The following is a 17,649-nucleotide window of genomic DNA, read 5'->3' on the forward strand; positions in this document are numbered from 1 at the left end:
AGGGTGTAGATCCTTTACTATATGCTATGACATATACTATATGCTAGAAACTATATACTAACTGTATACTCTGTACTATTGGAGAGGACACATAAGCAGTAGAATCCAGCCACACCCTGCACCGCAGTGCCTTACCTGCCTTTGTCCCTATACCCATGGCCACTTCCCCCCTGAGGGAGTGGAAGAGTCCTCTGTGCAGGAGGCAGAGAGAATGCAAACCATGCGACCCATGAAAGGCAGGACAGGAGGGCTGAACTGACCGCCTCTCTGCTGCTCCTATCCCAACCAGGCTCCTGGCCAGATGCTGATGTTCGGATTCCCTAACAGCAACACTCAGGTGCCTGGACAGTGATTCTGATGGTGATGTTGCTCTGTTCTTGTCTGTCTAATATTCCTTTTTAATCCCCATCCTGCCTGCCCCTCCCTCATGTAGGGTTACTTTAGTGATCCCTGGAATGTTTTTGACTTCCTCATCGTGATTGGGAGCATAATTGATGTCATTCTCAGTGAAACTAATGTGAGTATCGCTCTGCCCTCCCCAGGGACCCTAGTCCTTCCACCTCTCTACCTCCTCCACTCTCTCTTCTCTCACTCTGTTTGCCTCTTTTTATGTTGTTGTTGTTTTTTTTTTAATTTCTGATTTTACCCACCTCCAGTCATGCTTTTTATTGAACCTGCCGTCGTCTTGTAGGGGAAAAAAAGCAGAAATCTCTTCTCCTTTTTTTCCCACTTGTCCTGGCTGCGCTGGGCCCAAGGGCGCAGAGCTGAGCGGAGGGAACAGGCTGCACACTGGTTGGGCCAACACTGGCTGCCTTCCGGGTGGCTGTCGCCCACCCACCTCGGAACTAACCTAGCTTTTGTCAGGCCTCTCGATCCTGCGAAAACCAGGTTGCCCAGGTTTGAGCCGCCAGAACTAGAGAGTGGTAAGAGTATTTAATATACCCACGTAACCTCTTTCTTTTCTCATTTTTTTCTCTTCTCTCCTTTCTTTCATGCCTCTTTTTTTTTTCATTTCCCTCCCTTTATTTTGTTTTCTCCTCTTTTGTTGGTTTGTCCCCTTCTCTCTTTCCTGGCTTTTCTGCCCCATGCAGCACTATTTCTGTGATGCATGGAATACATTTGATGCCTTGATTGTTGTGGGTAGCATTGTTGATATAGCAATCACCGAGGTACACGTAAGTACATGGTGTCTGTGACCCCGCTGACCCCGCCTGCTCTAACATCCATTTGTTTCTCCCTGCTTTATTTTTGTCTTTCGTCTTTATTTTCTGTGCTGCCCCACCTCCTTATTTTTATTTCATTTTTAAATTTGTTTAGATTATTTTTTTACTGTATTGTTCAGAGATTTCTTTTTATTTTATTTTTTTAATCTTTGGAACGCACTAAGACTTCCTTTTAAGTGTTGGTTGCTGCATCTTTTTCTCTCTCCCTTTATAACCAGCCTGGCATGACTCACACTGTATAGGAGGGTGCAGCTACGCAAATTACGGAGTGAGAAAATGAAGGGTTCTTTCGAGTTCTGGGTAACCACTGGCGCTGGAACCCAAACCTTTCCTAACCCAAAACTTCACCTCCAGATTCTGCCTCTCCTCCTGTTGGTTTTCCATCCCCATAACATCCCAAAAGGTGTGCCCTCAAAACAGAACACCCAGAGCTGAAGCTAGGAATTTGCCTGCACTGTCAGCCATGGCCTACTCTCTCCCAAGAACTACATGATTGTCTTCACATTGAACAAACTCTTGTCTGCTTTGAGTAAGCATCAGCATCCCCTACTGGGCACTCTGAGGGAGAGAAGTATTGATAGTGTCTGGAGTTTACTTGTCCCCCCCTTCTCTGGAAACAGTAAAGAGCCTGGTGGCTGGTGACTTACTGAGAGCCTTCCTGGTGGGTTTTGTCCTTCTGTTGCCATGGAAACAGGATCCATGTAAGAGCCTCATATCCATATGAACTCATCCTAGAGTTCATAGACTGTGCACCTGCCTGCTCTCCTTCCCCTTCCCCTTCATAGCCTGCCCCTGGCTCGCGGGCCTCAGGCAGGCCCCACAGCCCCAGCCCTGCTGCCCTCTCCTCCCCAGAGCTGCCTCCTTCTATACAGTTCTCGCACATGTCTTCTTGTTACCTGGCATGTTTGGGTGTCCTCTTTATCTATAAGCAAGTCCTCTTGCTGTTAGTCCTTAACATGTATTGTTTAGTTTCTGTCATTAGTTTTCCGTAAGAAAGAGACTTGATAATGTTTGTATATACCTTTGATGGATAGAACCATTGAATAACAGCCCAGAGCACCTGATTCTGGGACTCGATCGTAGATGTTTGGAATTCTCTTGCTCTCCTCCACATGTTTCACTGCCTCCATGTAGACTGGCCCATCCCCAAGACATGGTCCTGACATGTTCTTTCTCTAGTGTGATTCTCTTCTATGTAGCCACCGTGCTTAGGAGGGAGGAGTTTACATTCTCCATACATCCCTTCCTCTGTCCCCTGGCCTATGCCCTCACCTTTTCTGTAACTCCAGCATCAATTGCCCCTCTGTCTCTGAGAACTTGAGTTTGTCTTTGTTTCAGTACGTGTGTGTGTGTGAGTGTGTGTGTGTGTGTGTGTGTGTGTGTGTGTAGAGAGAGAGAGAGAGAGAGAGAGAGAGAGACCGTGTGCGTGCGTGTGTGTGTGTGTGTGTGTGTGCACATATGCATGCATGTAAACCCTTAGGCTTGACTCCTTCAGGTAAAAACTCAGATAATTAAAAGCAAAATCAATCTTCCACAACTGCTGCTAATTTCCTGTCTGAGTAGACTCCCAGTATGCAATCCGTGAGAACCCTAAGTTATTTTCCTGTTGTTATTTAAGTCTCAGAACTTCAAGGCCAGACTCTTTGCTGATCACAGATGTCGTGCACTGTGCTGCCTAAGGGTCCTGTGGAGAGAGCAGTAAAAAGAAAGACTGAGGCCTGGGCTCTGCCATCTGTGTGTAGGCAGTAGCGCAGGCTGGCAGAGAAATCAATGCAGAGACGTGCAGTAAGAAAACACAGGGAAGGACAGCCAGCTGCTTCCCATGATGACAGAAAACCCATTGCAGCCCTAGGAGTCCCTCTGGGGTTCTTGGACTGCTAGCAAAAGCTATAACTCTCATCCTGCCATAACATCTCTGTTTCTGTTCCCAATGAAAACAAAGACAAAGCAAATATGTAGTTCCCTATATAAAATATATGTGTGTGGATGTCTGCTCACATAACAGCACCTATCCTAAAGCCCCGTGTCAACTGTAAAGATCTATGAAGTAAAAGCTAAAGCATCCAAATAAATCACATCAAAACCCCTGCCTCTAACTGGACTGTCTCCTTGGTATGCCCATAACTTACAGCCTGCACGCACCAGGAGTGCCCCCCTTTTCTAGCTGCTGTTAATGAGACTCATGGAGGTGACCAGTGGGTACAGCCATCAGAGAAAGTGCAGGCCATCAACAGCCACACGACCAGAGCCTTGGCAGGCCTGCGGCCACACTCATTGCCAGAGAACCCTGCACCCAAACAGCAGCCTGTAGGATAGCTGCATGATAAGAACACCCTGCCCACCTGCTCCGCTGTTAGGTGACAAGCACCCTGCTCACCTGCCTCCTGCTAGGTGACAGTGACGAGCTGCAGAGTCAGGATTTTCTTATGACCTCGTGGGAAAACTCAGGAAATCCTGCACCCTAACACCTGCGCCAGGCCGTCCCATATTTCTCTAGACACATCCCGTTATCACAAGCATAGATTCCCAGGCACCTGTTCTATCCAGAAGCTATCCATGATGGCTTTTCACCTGAAACCCATCACGTCAGGCTCCTTTGGGACATGGCTGGCTGTTGCCCTCTCACGGAATCTCTCCTTCACCCTAATGTCCTTATGAGTATTTTGCATATTTAAATCCATCTTCCCCGGGCAAATGTCCTTCCCTCTCAGGAAATGTACTTTTCATTAGTTCTGGGGATTAGCACCCATTCAACTCTATGTGTTCATAGTCTGTTTCTATGGGTAGGCACTTCTTCAGTCACCCAGGATACACCTAAGTCAAAAAAAAAGGCTCTACATTCACAGGTCTGCTTTCTACCGAAAAAGCAGTCAATACAGCGAATAAGGGCAAGGAGGCTCAAAGAGGGCTGGTCAGAGGCACCTGGTATGAACCGGTGGGCACCTTTGTGTTCAGAGCCACTTTGTATTGATAGTCCTTTTTATCCTCAGTTTTGAGCTCTGAAGAGTCAGAAGAGCATCCTCCTGACAGCGGCAGGATGTTGCCAATCTCTGCTCCAAGCCCCCACTCTGTCTCCGACCCAGGCCTCCACCTAAATCCCCCCTGTTCTTTTTTGTGAGCCCTATAGCGTCAAAGTGTGGTGTGACTGCACTCACTCTGGTGTAGCCTTGAGCATCTCCAGTCCCGGGATATGAAATCACACCTTCTAGAAGTGTTCCATGGTTGTCTATGGAAGTTCTGAGAGCATTCCCCCAGAGTGCACCCTGATATCCCAAATGAGAATCAGTTTGGGGATGTGACCAACAGCCTTTCTGAGCACTGTTTTTGTGCTGCCTCTGAAAGGACTTTGAAAGTGCTAGAAGATCTCACTTCTTAAATTATGGATGTGGAAACCCATTTTCAGATTCTCTATTAAGAAACCACGATTATATTTCTAGCCTAGGCTCCAGGAACCAGGTACCTTAGAGCAATCATTCCAGGTCCTTGGGCCTGCATTTATTTGAATGTGGTAGGAGTTGAATGAGAAGGCCTGAGAGTCTCCTGTAGCTCCTGGCCTCTGTGATCCCAGCATGGTGAGGTAAGAGTTCCTTGTTGCTTTCCTAGGGCTCCCCGGCCCTCAATGTACTCAGCTCTATCTGGACTCCAGTGTAGCTCATGTGGGACTAAACAGAGGCAGGGACAAGAGAGATCCCTCCAGGAAGAGCTGCAGGCACTGGGAGAGGTCCAACCCTTGGGGGATTCTAGGCAAGTTAAGGGGAAGAAATATGGAAGGGTTAATGGATGCAGTGTGCTGGATGACAGAAATGACCAGAGCAGGAAAATAAACTAAGGATTGAGGTCATTTTCTGTGAGCTTGGCTGATTAGAAGGAAAAGGGGAAAGGGGCAACATGAGATCTTGTACTTGACAATGTCAATCATCAGGACAACTGTGTGACTCATGATTGAATCGAGACCGCAGGACTCCCTGCACGTGTGAAATCTAGGCATACGCAAGCAAGCAATTTTTCCAAAGTCTTCCAGCTAAGTGGTGACAAGTCTATGATTCAAGCCATTCCTGTCAATCAGCTCTTACACTCCCACAGAGCTATGGCCATGTATTGAGATGGCATCAGCATAGCAACACTAAATGTAGGCAGGCATTGGTGGCTTCTGCCACTCATGGGCCCTCTTCTAGTACTTTCTGCAACTGGCCTATACAGAGCTGCTAACCAACTTTCCTGTGCTGATGCTCAGCCAAAGGATCTTGGATACTCCTGGAATGCTCACGCAAAGCACTGTGTGGGGACTTCACAGGGGCAGAAGCAGGAGAGAGACTCTAGCGAGAGCAGACATGGGAATGGAATGCACATCACATGCATTGGCCAAATCATCAGGGACAAGAGATGAGAAAGTACAGGCGGAGAATGACAGGAGTTGTTGGGGTCAGTTTCAGGGAAGGATGAGTTTTGGTGCTAGCTCCAGGTCTCCCTCACTGCCATCCTTGGTGCTTTCTTCCTCCCTCCCACCCACCCCCCCACCCCCGCAGCATCTTTCCACCATAGACCCACAGGCACAACTTCCGGTTATCAATTGTTACTTCCTGGCTCCCTGATAATGGAGCCTGTCAGCTCCTTCCCTGCCTCCAGTTCCTTGCTACAATGGAGAAAAGCCTGGACATGGAGACCACTGCCTACTATGTGTCTACCCCTACAAATATGAGGAACTCACAAAGTATAGCAAACAAGCTTAAACTGCTTAGCTTGGGGCAGCCTGGACATCCATTGACAGAAGTTCCACACAACAGAGGGTTTTCACTTCCAGCTCGGAGGGTCCTGAAGACCCGGATGATGGCATGAGGTGGTTTAGGGATCACTATCTGGCCTGCCTAGGCTTCTTCCCATGCAGAACTCACTCTGTGATTGCATCCTGGCTGTTTGAATGGTTGTTTCTGAGACCATGTAAGCACAGTGTGTGGGGAATGCTAAGGAGACACTACTCCAGCCAAGCAAAAGCTTTCTGAGTAGTATGGCTTAAAGGCTCAAGGAAAAGTTATCCCCCTGTTTCCTCAGCCTTTTTTACAAAGTTGTCATTACCTGGGTTGGGAAGCATAAGACCCAGATCTCAGCCCTCATCCCCAAGCTGCTCCGCAGTCTTGTCTTCTGCTATAAGATATGACCTGAGGACTATCAAGCTAAGGCATGATACTAAAACAATAAAATACTGAAGAAGTAATCAGATCTAAGCCTAAATTTTAAAGTAAAATATAACTTAAGTAGATGATCTCTTTTTTAATTTAATTTTTTTCATTTTGCATACCAACCCCAGTTCCCCCTCCCTCCCCTTAGTAGATGATATTTTAATCAACTAAAGGCCAAGGAAAAGCATCAGGAGGGAAGGGTGACCATGGCAAATGAATCTTTAAAATCCTCCAATGAGGGATCCCTAGTGTTCAAGTGGTAAAATAAACCATTTTATTTCTTTGCAATGGCTCGGGGCTGCTTTAGTAGGGCCAGCTGAGCTGGTGAATTTTCTAAATTGCCTCCATTTTGCTTTTATGTAGGATGAGATTGGCCTTCTAAGTCCTTTAAAGGCTGACCCAAGGTCCTTGAAAGCGACAGGTAGCTGTGATGACATTAGGGTGTTCCTTGTAGCGAAGCAACATCCCAGAACAACCCCTTGACATGTCTACAGAGCATGTCACATTCATGTGGCTTTCCCATTCCATTGCCAAATCATCAGACACGGAACTCTATCTAGTAATCCATGGGCAAAAGCCCTGGACCAACTGGCCCGGGGCGGGGGAGGGCAAAAAGATACACTAAGAGACATAGGGTTGCCCATCATGGCAGCTGCCTCTTGCTGGTGGAAGAGAGGCTTGGGTGCATGGGCAAGGAATGGCTTGTCTGTGTGAGTGTGTATGTCTGTTCATCTGTTTCTGTGTCTCCTATGAACCCAATAGCCAAATTCTACTGACCCATGCCCTCTAGGCATGTAGACTGGCTGGGCAGCTGGCAATCCTCGCAGACAAAGAATGTGTTCCGTAAATGACTAGAGAAAGCCCTTCCACCTCACCCCACCCCACCCCAACTCACTCTACCATCTTCCCAAACCTTCAAAATCAACTCTATGGGAAATTTTTTTTAATTAATTGCTAAGAACTATGTTACCAAGAAGTTATTTTCATACTTCAAGAAGATATCTGATTATGAACAGTTCTTTCCTTCAAACATCCCATTACGTCTTTCCTTGTTGTGCCCCTTGAAAAAAACACGGGCAACGTCTGAAAGTAGATGGTGAGGGCCTAGGCTACAGCCCCAGTGGCTGAGATCAGCCAGGTATGACTGTTCTATGCTAGAGCCCAGTGTGGGGGTAGCTCCCTGCGAAAATTACTAGGGAAACTGGGAGAGGAGGGGCCTTAGGTGCTCCTGTGAGCTCCTGCCTCCCAAACAAATTCAGCAGTCTAACCCTAGAAAACAACAACTTGGGGCACAATTGGTGACATCCTAAATTGTGTACTGGGCCTTCAGGATTAAAAAGAAGCTCAACCGACTCCCATGTCAATGGCCAAGGGCCCCCACATTGCTAATCTGAACTGAGCTCTAAGCAAGTCCATGTCCAGCCTGAGTCGGGTTCACTTTAAACAGACTACCTAAAAACTAAATAAATAAATAAATTTGATTTCCACCCACAAATCTGGGAGACCTCACTTCCTCCTCTGTGTTGGGAGCTGAGTTATTTCCTCATAGCCACAGGTGGTGACTGAATAGGATAGGAGACTCTTGTGGCTCCTTGTGGGCCACATGGCCTAGTGACACACAGCCCATGTTCTCACTGGTGTCCCTCACCCTGCCAGGCCCATGCTTGTGTATTTCTTTCACTTGTTTCCTTATGCCCTCTCCTACCACTGTGTTGTTCCTCTGTTAGCCAAGACCTAGAATACCAGGCTCTTCGTTGGAGACTCATTACAGCTTATCTCTGTCTGCCTTTCTTTAAAGCCAGCTGAACATACTCAATGCTCTCCCTCTATGGTAAGAACAACCCTCCAGACCACACTCCCAGCTTCTGTGGCCCCCCTCTAGCCACCACTTCTTATCCACCCCAACTTCCAGAGCCCTGGGAGCCCAGCCCAGCTCCCATTGCATGTGGCCACCATGTCCATTGTGTGCCTTACCTGCCTGTGCTCACGCAAGCTGCGCGAGGGTGTGTGTACAGTGGTGTTCCTCTACTTCCCCAAGCTTCCTTTGGGTGGTGAGTCACCGTGATCCACTGGGAGAGAACTGGACCCTTGCTATTTCCTGTTAAACATCCCAAGGACTCTGTGTTTCATCTCACGTGGGAATTTGTGATGGATGCTTCTGAGAACTGTGATGAAGGTTCCAGGGAGAAGATAAAAGCGGGGGTGAGGGCTAGCTAGAGGGAAAGACAATTCTAATCGGCGCTGGAACCACCAGCCTCTCCTGGGCTTCGTGTGGAAGGCTGTGTGAGAGGCACAAGCCGGGATTTGCCATGGCACAGGGTTGGCCCGGCAGTCTCTCTTCTGTAACCCTAAGCTTTAGTCTTGCATTTTTCCAAGTCCCTCGGGTCCATTCCATTTGTGCTAGAACCACTTTTCTGTAATGTGGGAAACAGGAAAGCAAACCAACAGAACCACTTCTGACAGAGAAGTATACATTTCTTTTGTCTGAGTGATATGACCTTGAAGCTCCTTGAAATGGCTTCCCTTGGGAGCTCCGTCACACCTTTCAAACCAGGCTAATCATTCTCCAAACCTGTGAGAGATACATGGGGATTCTAGTGATCCCCATGGCAGCCCACGCTGGCCAAAAGGCTGCCTAGGAAATTCTCGTTTTGTTTTTTAACTCATCAGACCCAGTTGTCCCAGTGACACCTGCTTCACAAATGGTTGACACCCACAACCCAAGTCCCTTAAGTTGATTCTGATCTGTTGTGTTTTGTTTTGTTGTGGGTGTTTTTTTTCCCCTTTCTTGAACATGGTAGAACTGACAGGTAGCAAAAAGCTCTGAGCTCCTGGTAGGATTCTCTAAGGAGCAAACCTCCTTCTGAGGACAGAAAACGGAACTTAGAGGAGGCAAACAGATGCAGAGGTAGAGGGAGCCAAAGACTTCCTGGGTGGGACCAGCAGCCCACGTCGCAGGCCCTTAGGAGTTCCCAGTACCTGTGAGTCTGCCCATTGCCTGGCGGGCTAGCATCTTAATAGCAATTGGGGTACCTCAAATTTTAAAATATAAGAAATGTTTTGGTTCTTGTCCTATCTGGATGGTCTAAAAACCAGAACCCTCTGGCTTGCTTTCTTCAGAGCCCTCCTAGTATGGAGGGTGGGGCTGATCTAGAAAATCTACCCCAAACTATCCTGCCTCCCTTGGTGGATAGTCATTGACATGAAAGTTGAATATCTCATCGCCCCAGCCTATTGCATATTCCTAAAGTCCATTACATACACCCCTCCCAACTAGTCTGAACTCAGAGATGGTCCAGAAGGCCATAGAGGAAGAACTAAAGGGTTTGTAGACTCCTGGGGCTTTAGTGCTAAGGAACAGTCCAGGGTACAGATAGGTGTGGTGCTGTCAGTGAGGGACTGAGCTAGAAACACTGTCAAGTACAGCAAGAATACAAGTTAAAGGGCTGAGAGAGGAGAACAAGCAACGTAAGACCCCTCCTTCAAGGGGTACCTGGGATGGGAGCCATAACAGGAAATTCTAGGGTCCTTTCTCTCCGGGTGCTGCTGCCAGCAGGGCTGGGTAGGCTGCACTAGCTTTGGGGAAGGCAGAAGGGCTCTCAGGAGCTCTTGGAGCTTTGGAGCATGGCCAGTCACATCAGCAGGAGGGCCAAGGGCGTAATCAGTTCTTGTTCTCAGGTATGGAGGCAAAACTTGACACTCATGCCCCAGAGGCCTGGCTAGGCATGTGTCCACACCTTCAAGCTCCTTCAGGCTAAGAAGGCAGTTGTGAACCTGTGGCCATAGATTCCCAGCAGCTCAGAAATTCTGTGCCCACCTCAGCTGCCCCTAACCTCAGTGATGCCTCTGTCTCTTTCTCTCTGTCTAAGACCATTCAACAGATACACTGGGTGGCACCCCACAGTGGCCATGTACCAGGCTCAGCCTTTTTCGGGGACTCGGTGCACAGGATGCCTCTCCTGCCTTGTCCTGCTGGCCTTGCCAGTCCTTCCAGATTAAACCTCTAGGGAAGGTCACAGCCACTGAGGCCATATGTTAAGGATCATGAAAGGGCAGCAACTCCAGAGGCACGGGACTGTGATCCCCACGTTATAACACAGCAACCCGCTACCACCATTCCCCAGCAGGCTTTTAGGGTAGGACCACAGGAAGTAGAAAGTGGTGACGGGGAGAAGGGAGACCTGAGCATCCAAGGCATGCTCAGAGACAATTTCAGGCAGCTGGGAGAGACGTCATCACCATCCAGCCTCCTCCCGATAGAGCAGCCGTCCAGTCACATTGCAGAACTACCAATTGACAAACTAGGAGCGGCTGGGCTGCTTTCTCCCGTCACAGGAGGGCAGGAGCCTCTAGGGCAGTAGCTCTGGGCCCAGACTCCACAGCTTGTAATAATTGAAGAACTAGGAATTATGGGGGAAAGGAGGCTAGGAAAATAAGGCCATGAGCCCAAGGCTGTCTCAGCAGACACCTTGGGATAGGCTACCGACCTGGAAAGGAACCTAAGGAAAGAGTCTAGTGCAGCTGACCCCACCCTGGCCCGCCTCCTCTCAACCAATGGCTGTTTCTCAGAGGATCCCTTCCTGCCCCGCCTTCTTGCTGTGTTAACTGCACCCCCCTATTGCCAACGGGTTCTAGAGCGCAGAGGAGAATTCCCGCATCTCCATCACCTTCTTCCGCCTCTTCCGGGTCATGCGCCTGGTGAAGCTGCTGAGCCGAGGAGAAGGCATCCGGACCCTGCTGTGGACATTCATCAAGTCCTTCCAGGTAGCCACGCCCCTCCCCCTCCACTGCTCCCAGGAAGGGGGTGACCTAGTGCTCCACTGTTACTTTCCCTAGGCTCCCCACAAAGGGCAGACCAGAAAAGAAACAGCACGTGGGGCCCAGGGTTGGCTGGCGCCGGCTCTCACACTGGTCTAAGTGGCCCACTGTGAGATGGCTTTCCTCGTTCTGAAGGGAGAGAGGATGCCAGTAGAACTGTGATTCCAAAATCCAGGACTCAACACATTCCAAAGAATTTACTAGAAAAAAAAAAAAACGGATTGCAAGTGCAGTCCTGAGGAGTGCTTTGTAAGTGCAAAGTTCATGAGAAGCGAAGCCGTTAGGGCACTTGGACCCCTGGGAAAGGTCTGTAGAAATTCCTTACTGTGCTTCCCAGACACCACACAAAAGCCCGCTTCTCTTCCCACACAGCTGCTCTTAGACTTCTCTAGACCCTCCATCTAGGCTGTGTCTCTGCCCTTGACAGTGCAAGTTCAAATCGGGCATGGAGTCTGTCTCCATCCAGATGTGCTCCAAGTTGTGACTGTACCCAGGGGACAGTTGTCTTGTGGTGGTGACTTGCCTGCCCTGTTTGGAGTCCCCTTCCAAACTCTCAGCTCTGCGGACAGTGCCACCCAAAGCTCTCTGAGGGATGACCTCAAGTCTAGCCCAGCTGCACACAGACCTAGAGTCTTCCAGCATGCCCCACCCCACTGGCCGCCCCACCCTGCTAGCCTCCCGACCCCTAATGAGAGGCTGGGGCTCCTCACCCCCCCAAGACCCTTCTCAGGTCAAGGTGAAGGGGGGTTTCTGTGGATTTGAATCCTTGGCCCTAATGGGATCAAGATGGGAGGGTTATCTTGCCTTGGCCCCTGAAACACCCCAACATTTCCTTGTAATGAGAAGTGGCTGGGGTGACCTTGAAGAATGGGACTTGATCAGTGAGCAAGAGAGCCCACCACACATTAAAAAATTGTGTGATCTCTTGGTGCCATCTAGTGGTATATGGGCAACATGGTTTCTAAGCCGGAAAGCCAGGTTTCCGTGATCCCACAAAAGGTGTTGAGCCCCATGGTGCCTCCTCCAAAGTGGCCATGGCTCTGTTTAGGGGATGTACTGAATGAGTAAAATGTGTGAAACCCAATTGTGTATGCACTATTGTGTCATGCATTTCACAGCCATACACCCTTCAAATGCCACACCCCTGCCAGGTAGAAGGGTTGTACATTCCTCCTCATTCAGATCAGGAAACAGGTCCAGAGAACTTAAATATTGTGTCCAAGCTGTAGAGCTGGGAAGTGAGGGGAGCAACATGAGCGCCCATGATTTTTTTTACATTTCTCCTTATTAACTGTTTTCATGGCAGTGGTGCTGACTGCTCATTTCTACAGAAGTAACTGGATCAGGACTGGGTATAAGCTGCCTCCTTCCCGCTTTTCCTTGGTGACTATAGTCGTCTTTTGGGGTAATTTCTATCACCCCTTCCTTCTTTGTGCAAACACATAACTGTAGTCTAGGGAGGACTGTTCCTTGATTGTTCTCAGTAAACAGTATGGCGCTACCTCCATTATTCTGAAGTGTGCTTTTAAAACCAAACTATGGGCTTGGACCAGGGCTCAGTAGTAGAGGCCCTCAGCTCCATTTCCAACAGATAGAGGAATACATAGGTGACAGAGAGAGAGAGAGAGAGAGAGAGAGAGAGAGAGAGAAAGAGGAGAGAGAAGAGAGGAGATAGATGATTATTGATAGATACAGATAGGTAATTATTGATAGATATATTGATAGATAGAGACAGATGATTATTGATAGATATATAAATAGGTGATATAGATAGATAGACAGACAGACAGACAGACAGATATGCTGATATGGCAAGCCAGAGCCCACCTCTCAGGTTCTCTCTCTGGTACTCACTTCCTTCTAAGCTAAACAGCAGCTGATTGCTGTGGAACTGGGAATGCAATGCTTTCTGGGAAAAGATCCCACTGGCCTGAACCCCTGTGTCTCATGGTCGCTGTGTGCTTCCTTCTAGGCCCTGCCTTATGTGGCACTTCTGATCGTGATGCTGTTCTTTATCTATGCAGTGATTGGGATGCAGGTATGAGAAACTCCGCCTCCTTGGTCTCTTCCCAGCCCCAGAACTGTAGCTCCTTTCCAATTCCTTCTTCTCTTCTGACTTTTGTCCCTGCCTGTCACTCAACCTCCGAAGAGCGGAACTTCCCCCAATAAGATGTGCTGTAGGCCATGAGCAAGAGACAGCACAGTGGTCCCTCCTTCTTACGGTACTGGCTTGGGTTCTGCAGTGGGAAGACACTCATAAATTAAGCAGTGGGCCTCAGGAGAGAATAGCCTGCCGTGAGAGACAGCAGAAAGTGGGCGTGTCCCACCAGCATCCTCTGCTTTGTTCACGTTGGATGCGCCCGATTTGGAGTGAGAAAAGAAGAAAAAGCACTGCCCATCAAACATGCAGCCCTTTTCAGAAGCCTCCTTCCCAGGGGCCTGCTGTACTTTCTCTGTTCCCTCACCCAGAGTCCCCACCCCCACCCCTTCAGGGCTCCAACTGAGTCTTTCTGTAAGGCAGTGCCTCCCCAGCCATGCATGTACACTAGCCAGGATATTCACTTAGCAGTTCCCTGTACAAAATCCCTGAAAGTTCCTGAGGGGAAAAGTCTTCTGCACTTTAAAGGGAAAAAAAATGCACTGACAGCAGATACAGGGAGAAAGTGCTGGCGGCTTCTCAGAGAAGCAGAGCCTCAGAGGGCCAGGAAGAACACAAGCAGACCTCTGGCATTAGGAATGAACGAAGCTTGTCCAAGCTCTGGACCGCCCATTCCGTAGCACTGCAAAACCCAAGAATCAGCTGTGTATTTGGGTATCTGGAGTTGCGAAGGCAAGAAGGCAGTGAGCCCTGGTTCCTACCCTGAGCACCCTGATCTCAGCATACATTTACAGCCCGCAGCTTCCCCTGGGTCAGAGACCTTTCCTGTGGGCTGAGGGTACAATCCTTCCTAAAGCTGTCAGTGCTGGAGCTGAGTCCAGGGCTCAGGGGACAGCAAGTGTCTGCTGCTTGGCCAGGTAGCCCCAGAGAAGCTGTTAGACGGTCGCTGGAGATGAGCACGCTGTCCTTCTCTGGTCCCTGAATGCCTCTTTCTTCAGGTGTTTGGAAAGATCGCCCTGAATGACACCACAGAGATCAATCGGAACAACAACTTCCAGACGTTCCCCCAGGCTGTGCTCCTGCTCTTCAGGTGGGTCCCTGATGGCATAGGTGCACACACACACGCACACACACACACACACACACACACACACACACACACTTCCAGGACGGGAGTCCATCCCTGGAAGAGCCGAAGGGGCAGGAAGAGAATGGCCTCTCCTCCCCTCACACTGTCATTTACACCAACTTTCCATGTGTAGCCACAGGGCACCACACGCATTTTCTGGGAGTCCCCGACCCCAGCCATTAGGGGGTCAGAGTTAAACACCAGAAGCATGATGGCTCAGCATCTGGACTAGGGCACAGGCAAGCCGCAACACACTGGCCTTGATTAATGTGTCTCCTTCCTCTGACAATATATTCACCAAGGCATCCTTTAGACACTGTACTTCCTGCAAACCTGCCACCACGGGTGTGGCCGAGAAGGTAGTTTCCTTACGCTGCCCAGAGTTCGTCTCTTACGCCACCATCTTCTTGTTCTTCTGGCTCCCCTGGTCCCCTTTTCTGCTTCCATCTTCGCACTTTCCTGTTTTGCATGATGTCACACGCTGAGACTCGGTCTAGTCCCAGACTGGTAGATGAGACGATTTCTCTTGTCTCTGAGGCAAATGCTTTTCCAGACACATAAGGGAAGAGGGTTGGCAGCTGATGTTGCATCCCTCCACCATCTACGGAACCTGATCCCACACCCAAGTTTATTACTGCTCAAAATACACTTATCAAAATGATGGGTCTCCTTCCTATTCGCCTGATGTCACTGCCTCCCACCTCACATGCCATCAGAACAAAGCTGTTTGTTATAAATCTGCTGTTTCACAATGGCAAGCTTATGCCACACTCAGATGCAGGAAATGGCCACAGACCTCAGGCTGGCCACTGATGAAGATGGATGGAAAGGGGAAAATGAGAGAGGCTACAGGTGAACTGGAAGTGCTGAGGATCTTCTAAATGGAAGAAATCAGATAGGGTTCAGTTCACCAAAGAATGCCAGACAGATTGAGACCAGGGAGGGGGTGAGAGCAGCCTGGAGCGTCTCCAACCTGGGGCTTGCATTCTGGGGAAGCTCTTCTGTGTTCCTAAGGTGTGACAGCATCACCCCAGGGCTGGACAGTCTGAAAGACCCAGCAGGGTGCTCTCTCTCTCTCTCTCTCTCTCTCTCTCTCTCTCTCTCTCTCTCTCTCTCTCTCTCTCTCTCTCTCTCTCTCTCAACCTGCTATCCCCCAGGCCCCTCAGCACACCTTGCCTTTGGTCTGTGATCCCCAGAGAACTCACCTAAGTACCTTATCCAGAGAGCTGGGGTCACAGTCACAAAGAGCAACCGACAGTAATCCCAAAGTATTTGAGAAAGCCAACATCAGGAAAGAGAGGTGTCTGTGTCATGCTCAAGTCACAAATAAATGAGCACACAGGGAAGAGAAAGGAAGGACCAGATCCAAAAGATTTTAAATTAAACGTAATCCCATTGTTAGCGCGACTAAAGACGGACACTTCTGTTAAATTAGAAGAAACAACAACAGCAGCCATTGCTAAACAGAACAAAGAAGGAAAATACAAAGGTTAAATATTTTTCTTTTCCTTTCTAAAACACTTTCTAAATAGATGAGACATACAGCAGAAAGGCTACATCTAAACATGTATTGATGATGAACTTAAATATCTACGAAGGTTCCTTTACTATATAAGCAAAGAACAAAAGAAAACAAGGTATGAAATAAAGATTAAGACAAAGAGACTTAAGATAGAAATAGAAATTCCAGAAAAGAGCAAAAGAGACAACGAGACTGAAGCAATGGCTGACCAGATGAAATTTCCAAAGGAAGTAAAGCCTTCAGTTTGAAAAGGTTTGCCAAGTGCAGACTGGGTTCCTACCAGGGGTGGTGGCTCATGTTTGTTTACTCAGAACTGAGAAGGCTGGAGCAGGGGGACCATGAGTTCAAAGCTAGTTTGGGTTACATGGCAATGCCCTCTCTCAGTCTTATCTCCAAATATCCTTAACTGATTGTTTATGCTGACTTTTTAGAATACCAATAAAGGTTTCCAAACTATAAAGGTTCCCAACCTATAAAAATGTCAGAGAAAGAGAATTGTTTGTTTGTTTCGGCAAGCTGTACAAAGACACTACAAGAAAAGGAAACTATAGACCAGTGATTTCAACTTTCCTGATGCCTTTGATTCAGTTCCTCATGTTGTGGTGACCCCAACCATAAAATTACTTTCGAAACTGTAATTTTGCTAGTGTTAGGAATTGCAATATAAATATCTGTGTTTTCTGATGGTCTTAAAACCCCCGTAGGGTTGTGGCTTTCAGTTGAGAACCACTGCCATAGACCGATATCCTTAGTTAACATAAATACAAAAGAATCCTCAACAGAATCCTAGCAGACTGAATTGAACAATACAAAAAAAAAAAAAAAAGCATCAGTCATTGTGTACAGGTGGGATTTAAACGTGGAATGTAATTGGGTCCTCCATATGCAAATCAAGAAGTGTGATGTACAACACATTAACAAAATGAAGAACAAAAGCCTTGTGGCCATCTCAGTAGATGAGACTTTCTGTGTGACTCATCTATGGCTGGGAGGAAAGGGCTGGTAAACATAGGTGTTAAATGTGGAAAGTTAGCAGCTAGATACAGACACTGAAAGGGCATCTCAAAGCAAGGGGAGGAGAGTGGATCGGAGCTCGGTGGTGCAGTGCTTGTCCGTCAAACCCAAGCCCTGGGTTGTATTCCCAGCACCGCCTGCCAGCAAACCACTAGATCGAAACACTGGACAAGGGAAACGCCAATGGTTTATCAGAAGGAAGGGCAAAAAGTGGCTTTGAATAAAAAAAAATTAGGAGAATAAAGTAAAAGGGGAGAAGAAAGATAATACAAAGATATTAAAAATTAAGCTTGTTAAAATTTTACATTAAAAACTAAGCATTAGGACCAGCAAGAAGACTGAAAGGGTAAAGGTGCTTGCTGGCAAGACTGACAAGCTCAGTCCCCCAGGACCCACGCGGAAGAAGGGGAAAACCGACTCCTCCAAGCTGTTCTTTGACCACCACACATGTGCTACGGCACGCACATCTCCCAAAAAATAATTTTTAAATTCTTTTTTCTTAAAAAAAAAATCAGGCATGATGCACACATATATAGAAATTTCATGGTGAAACCTATTAATTTGTACATTTACTATGATTGAACAATCACAATTTTCAAAGATTGATACTCTACTGCTGATGCTAGTGTGCCAGAGTCCTAGGACCCCCAAAAAGACCACCACGGAGC

The 17,649-nt window shown here is 48.1% G+C and overlaps 1 protein-coding gene across 17 annotated transcripts in view; it reads left to right on the top strand.

Moving 5' to 3' along the window:
* The window catches only part of Cacna1c (calcium voltage-gated channel subunit alpha1 C), a 548,575-nt gene that overhangs the window by 499,158 nt on the left and 31,768 nt on the right, over positions 1–17,649 (top strand). For 5 of the 17 annotated variants that reach the window (XM_038318989.1, XM_038318993.1, XM_038318985.1 and 2 more), the window contains exons 30-34: positions 434–517; positions 8,199–8,231; positions 11,036–11,164; positions 13,191–13,256; positions 14,315–14,406. In XM_038318989.1, the coding sequence (XP_038174917.1) occupies positions 434–517; positions 8,199–8,231; positions 11,036–11,164; positions 13,191–13,256; positions 14,315–14,406 (404 nt within the window). Of the gene's footprint in view, positions 1–433; positions 518–1,091; positions 1,176–8,198; positions 8,232–11,035; positions 11,165–13,190; positions 13,257–14,314; positions 14,407–17,649 lie in introns of all 17 variants that reach the window. The other 12 variants (XM_038318994.1, XM_038318984.1, XM_038318986.1 and 9 more) reach the window with 6 other exon arrangements.

The sequence above is a fragment of the Arvicola amphibius genome, chromosome 2 (assembly GCF_903992535.2).
Source record: "Arvicola amphibius chromosome 2, mArvAmp1.2, whole genome shotgun sequence".
NCBI classification, from domain to species: domain Eukaryota; kingdom Metazoa; phylum Chordata; class Mammalia; order Rodentia; family Cricetidae; genus Arvicola; species Arvicola amphibius.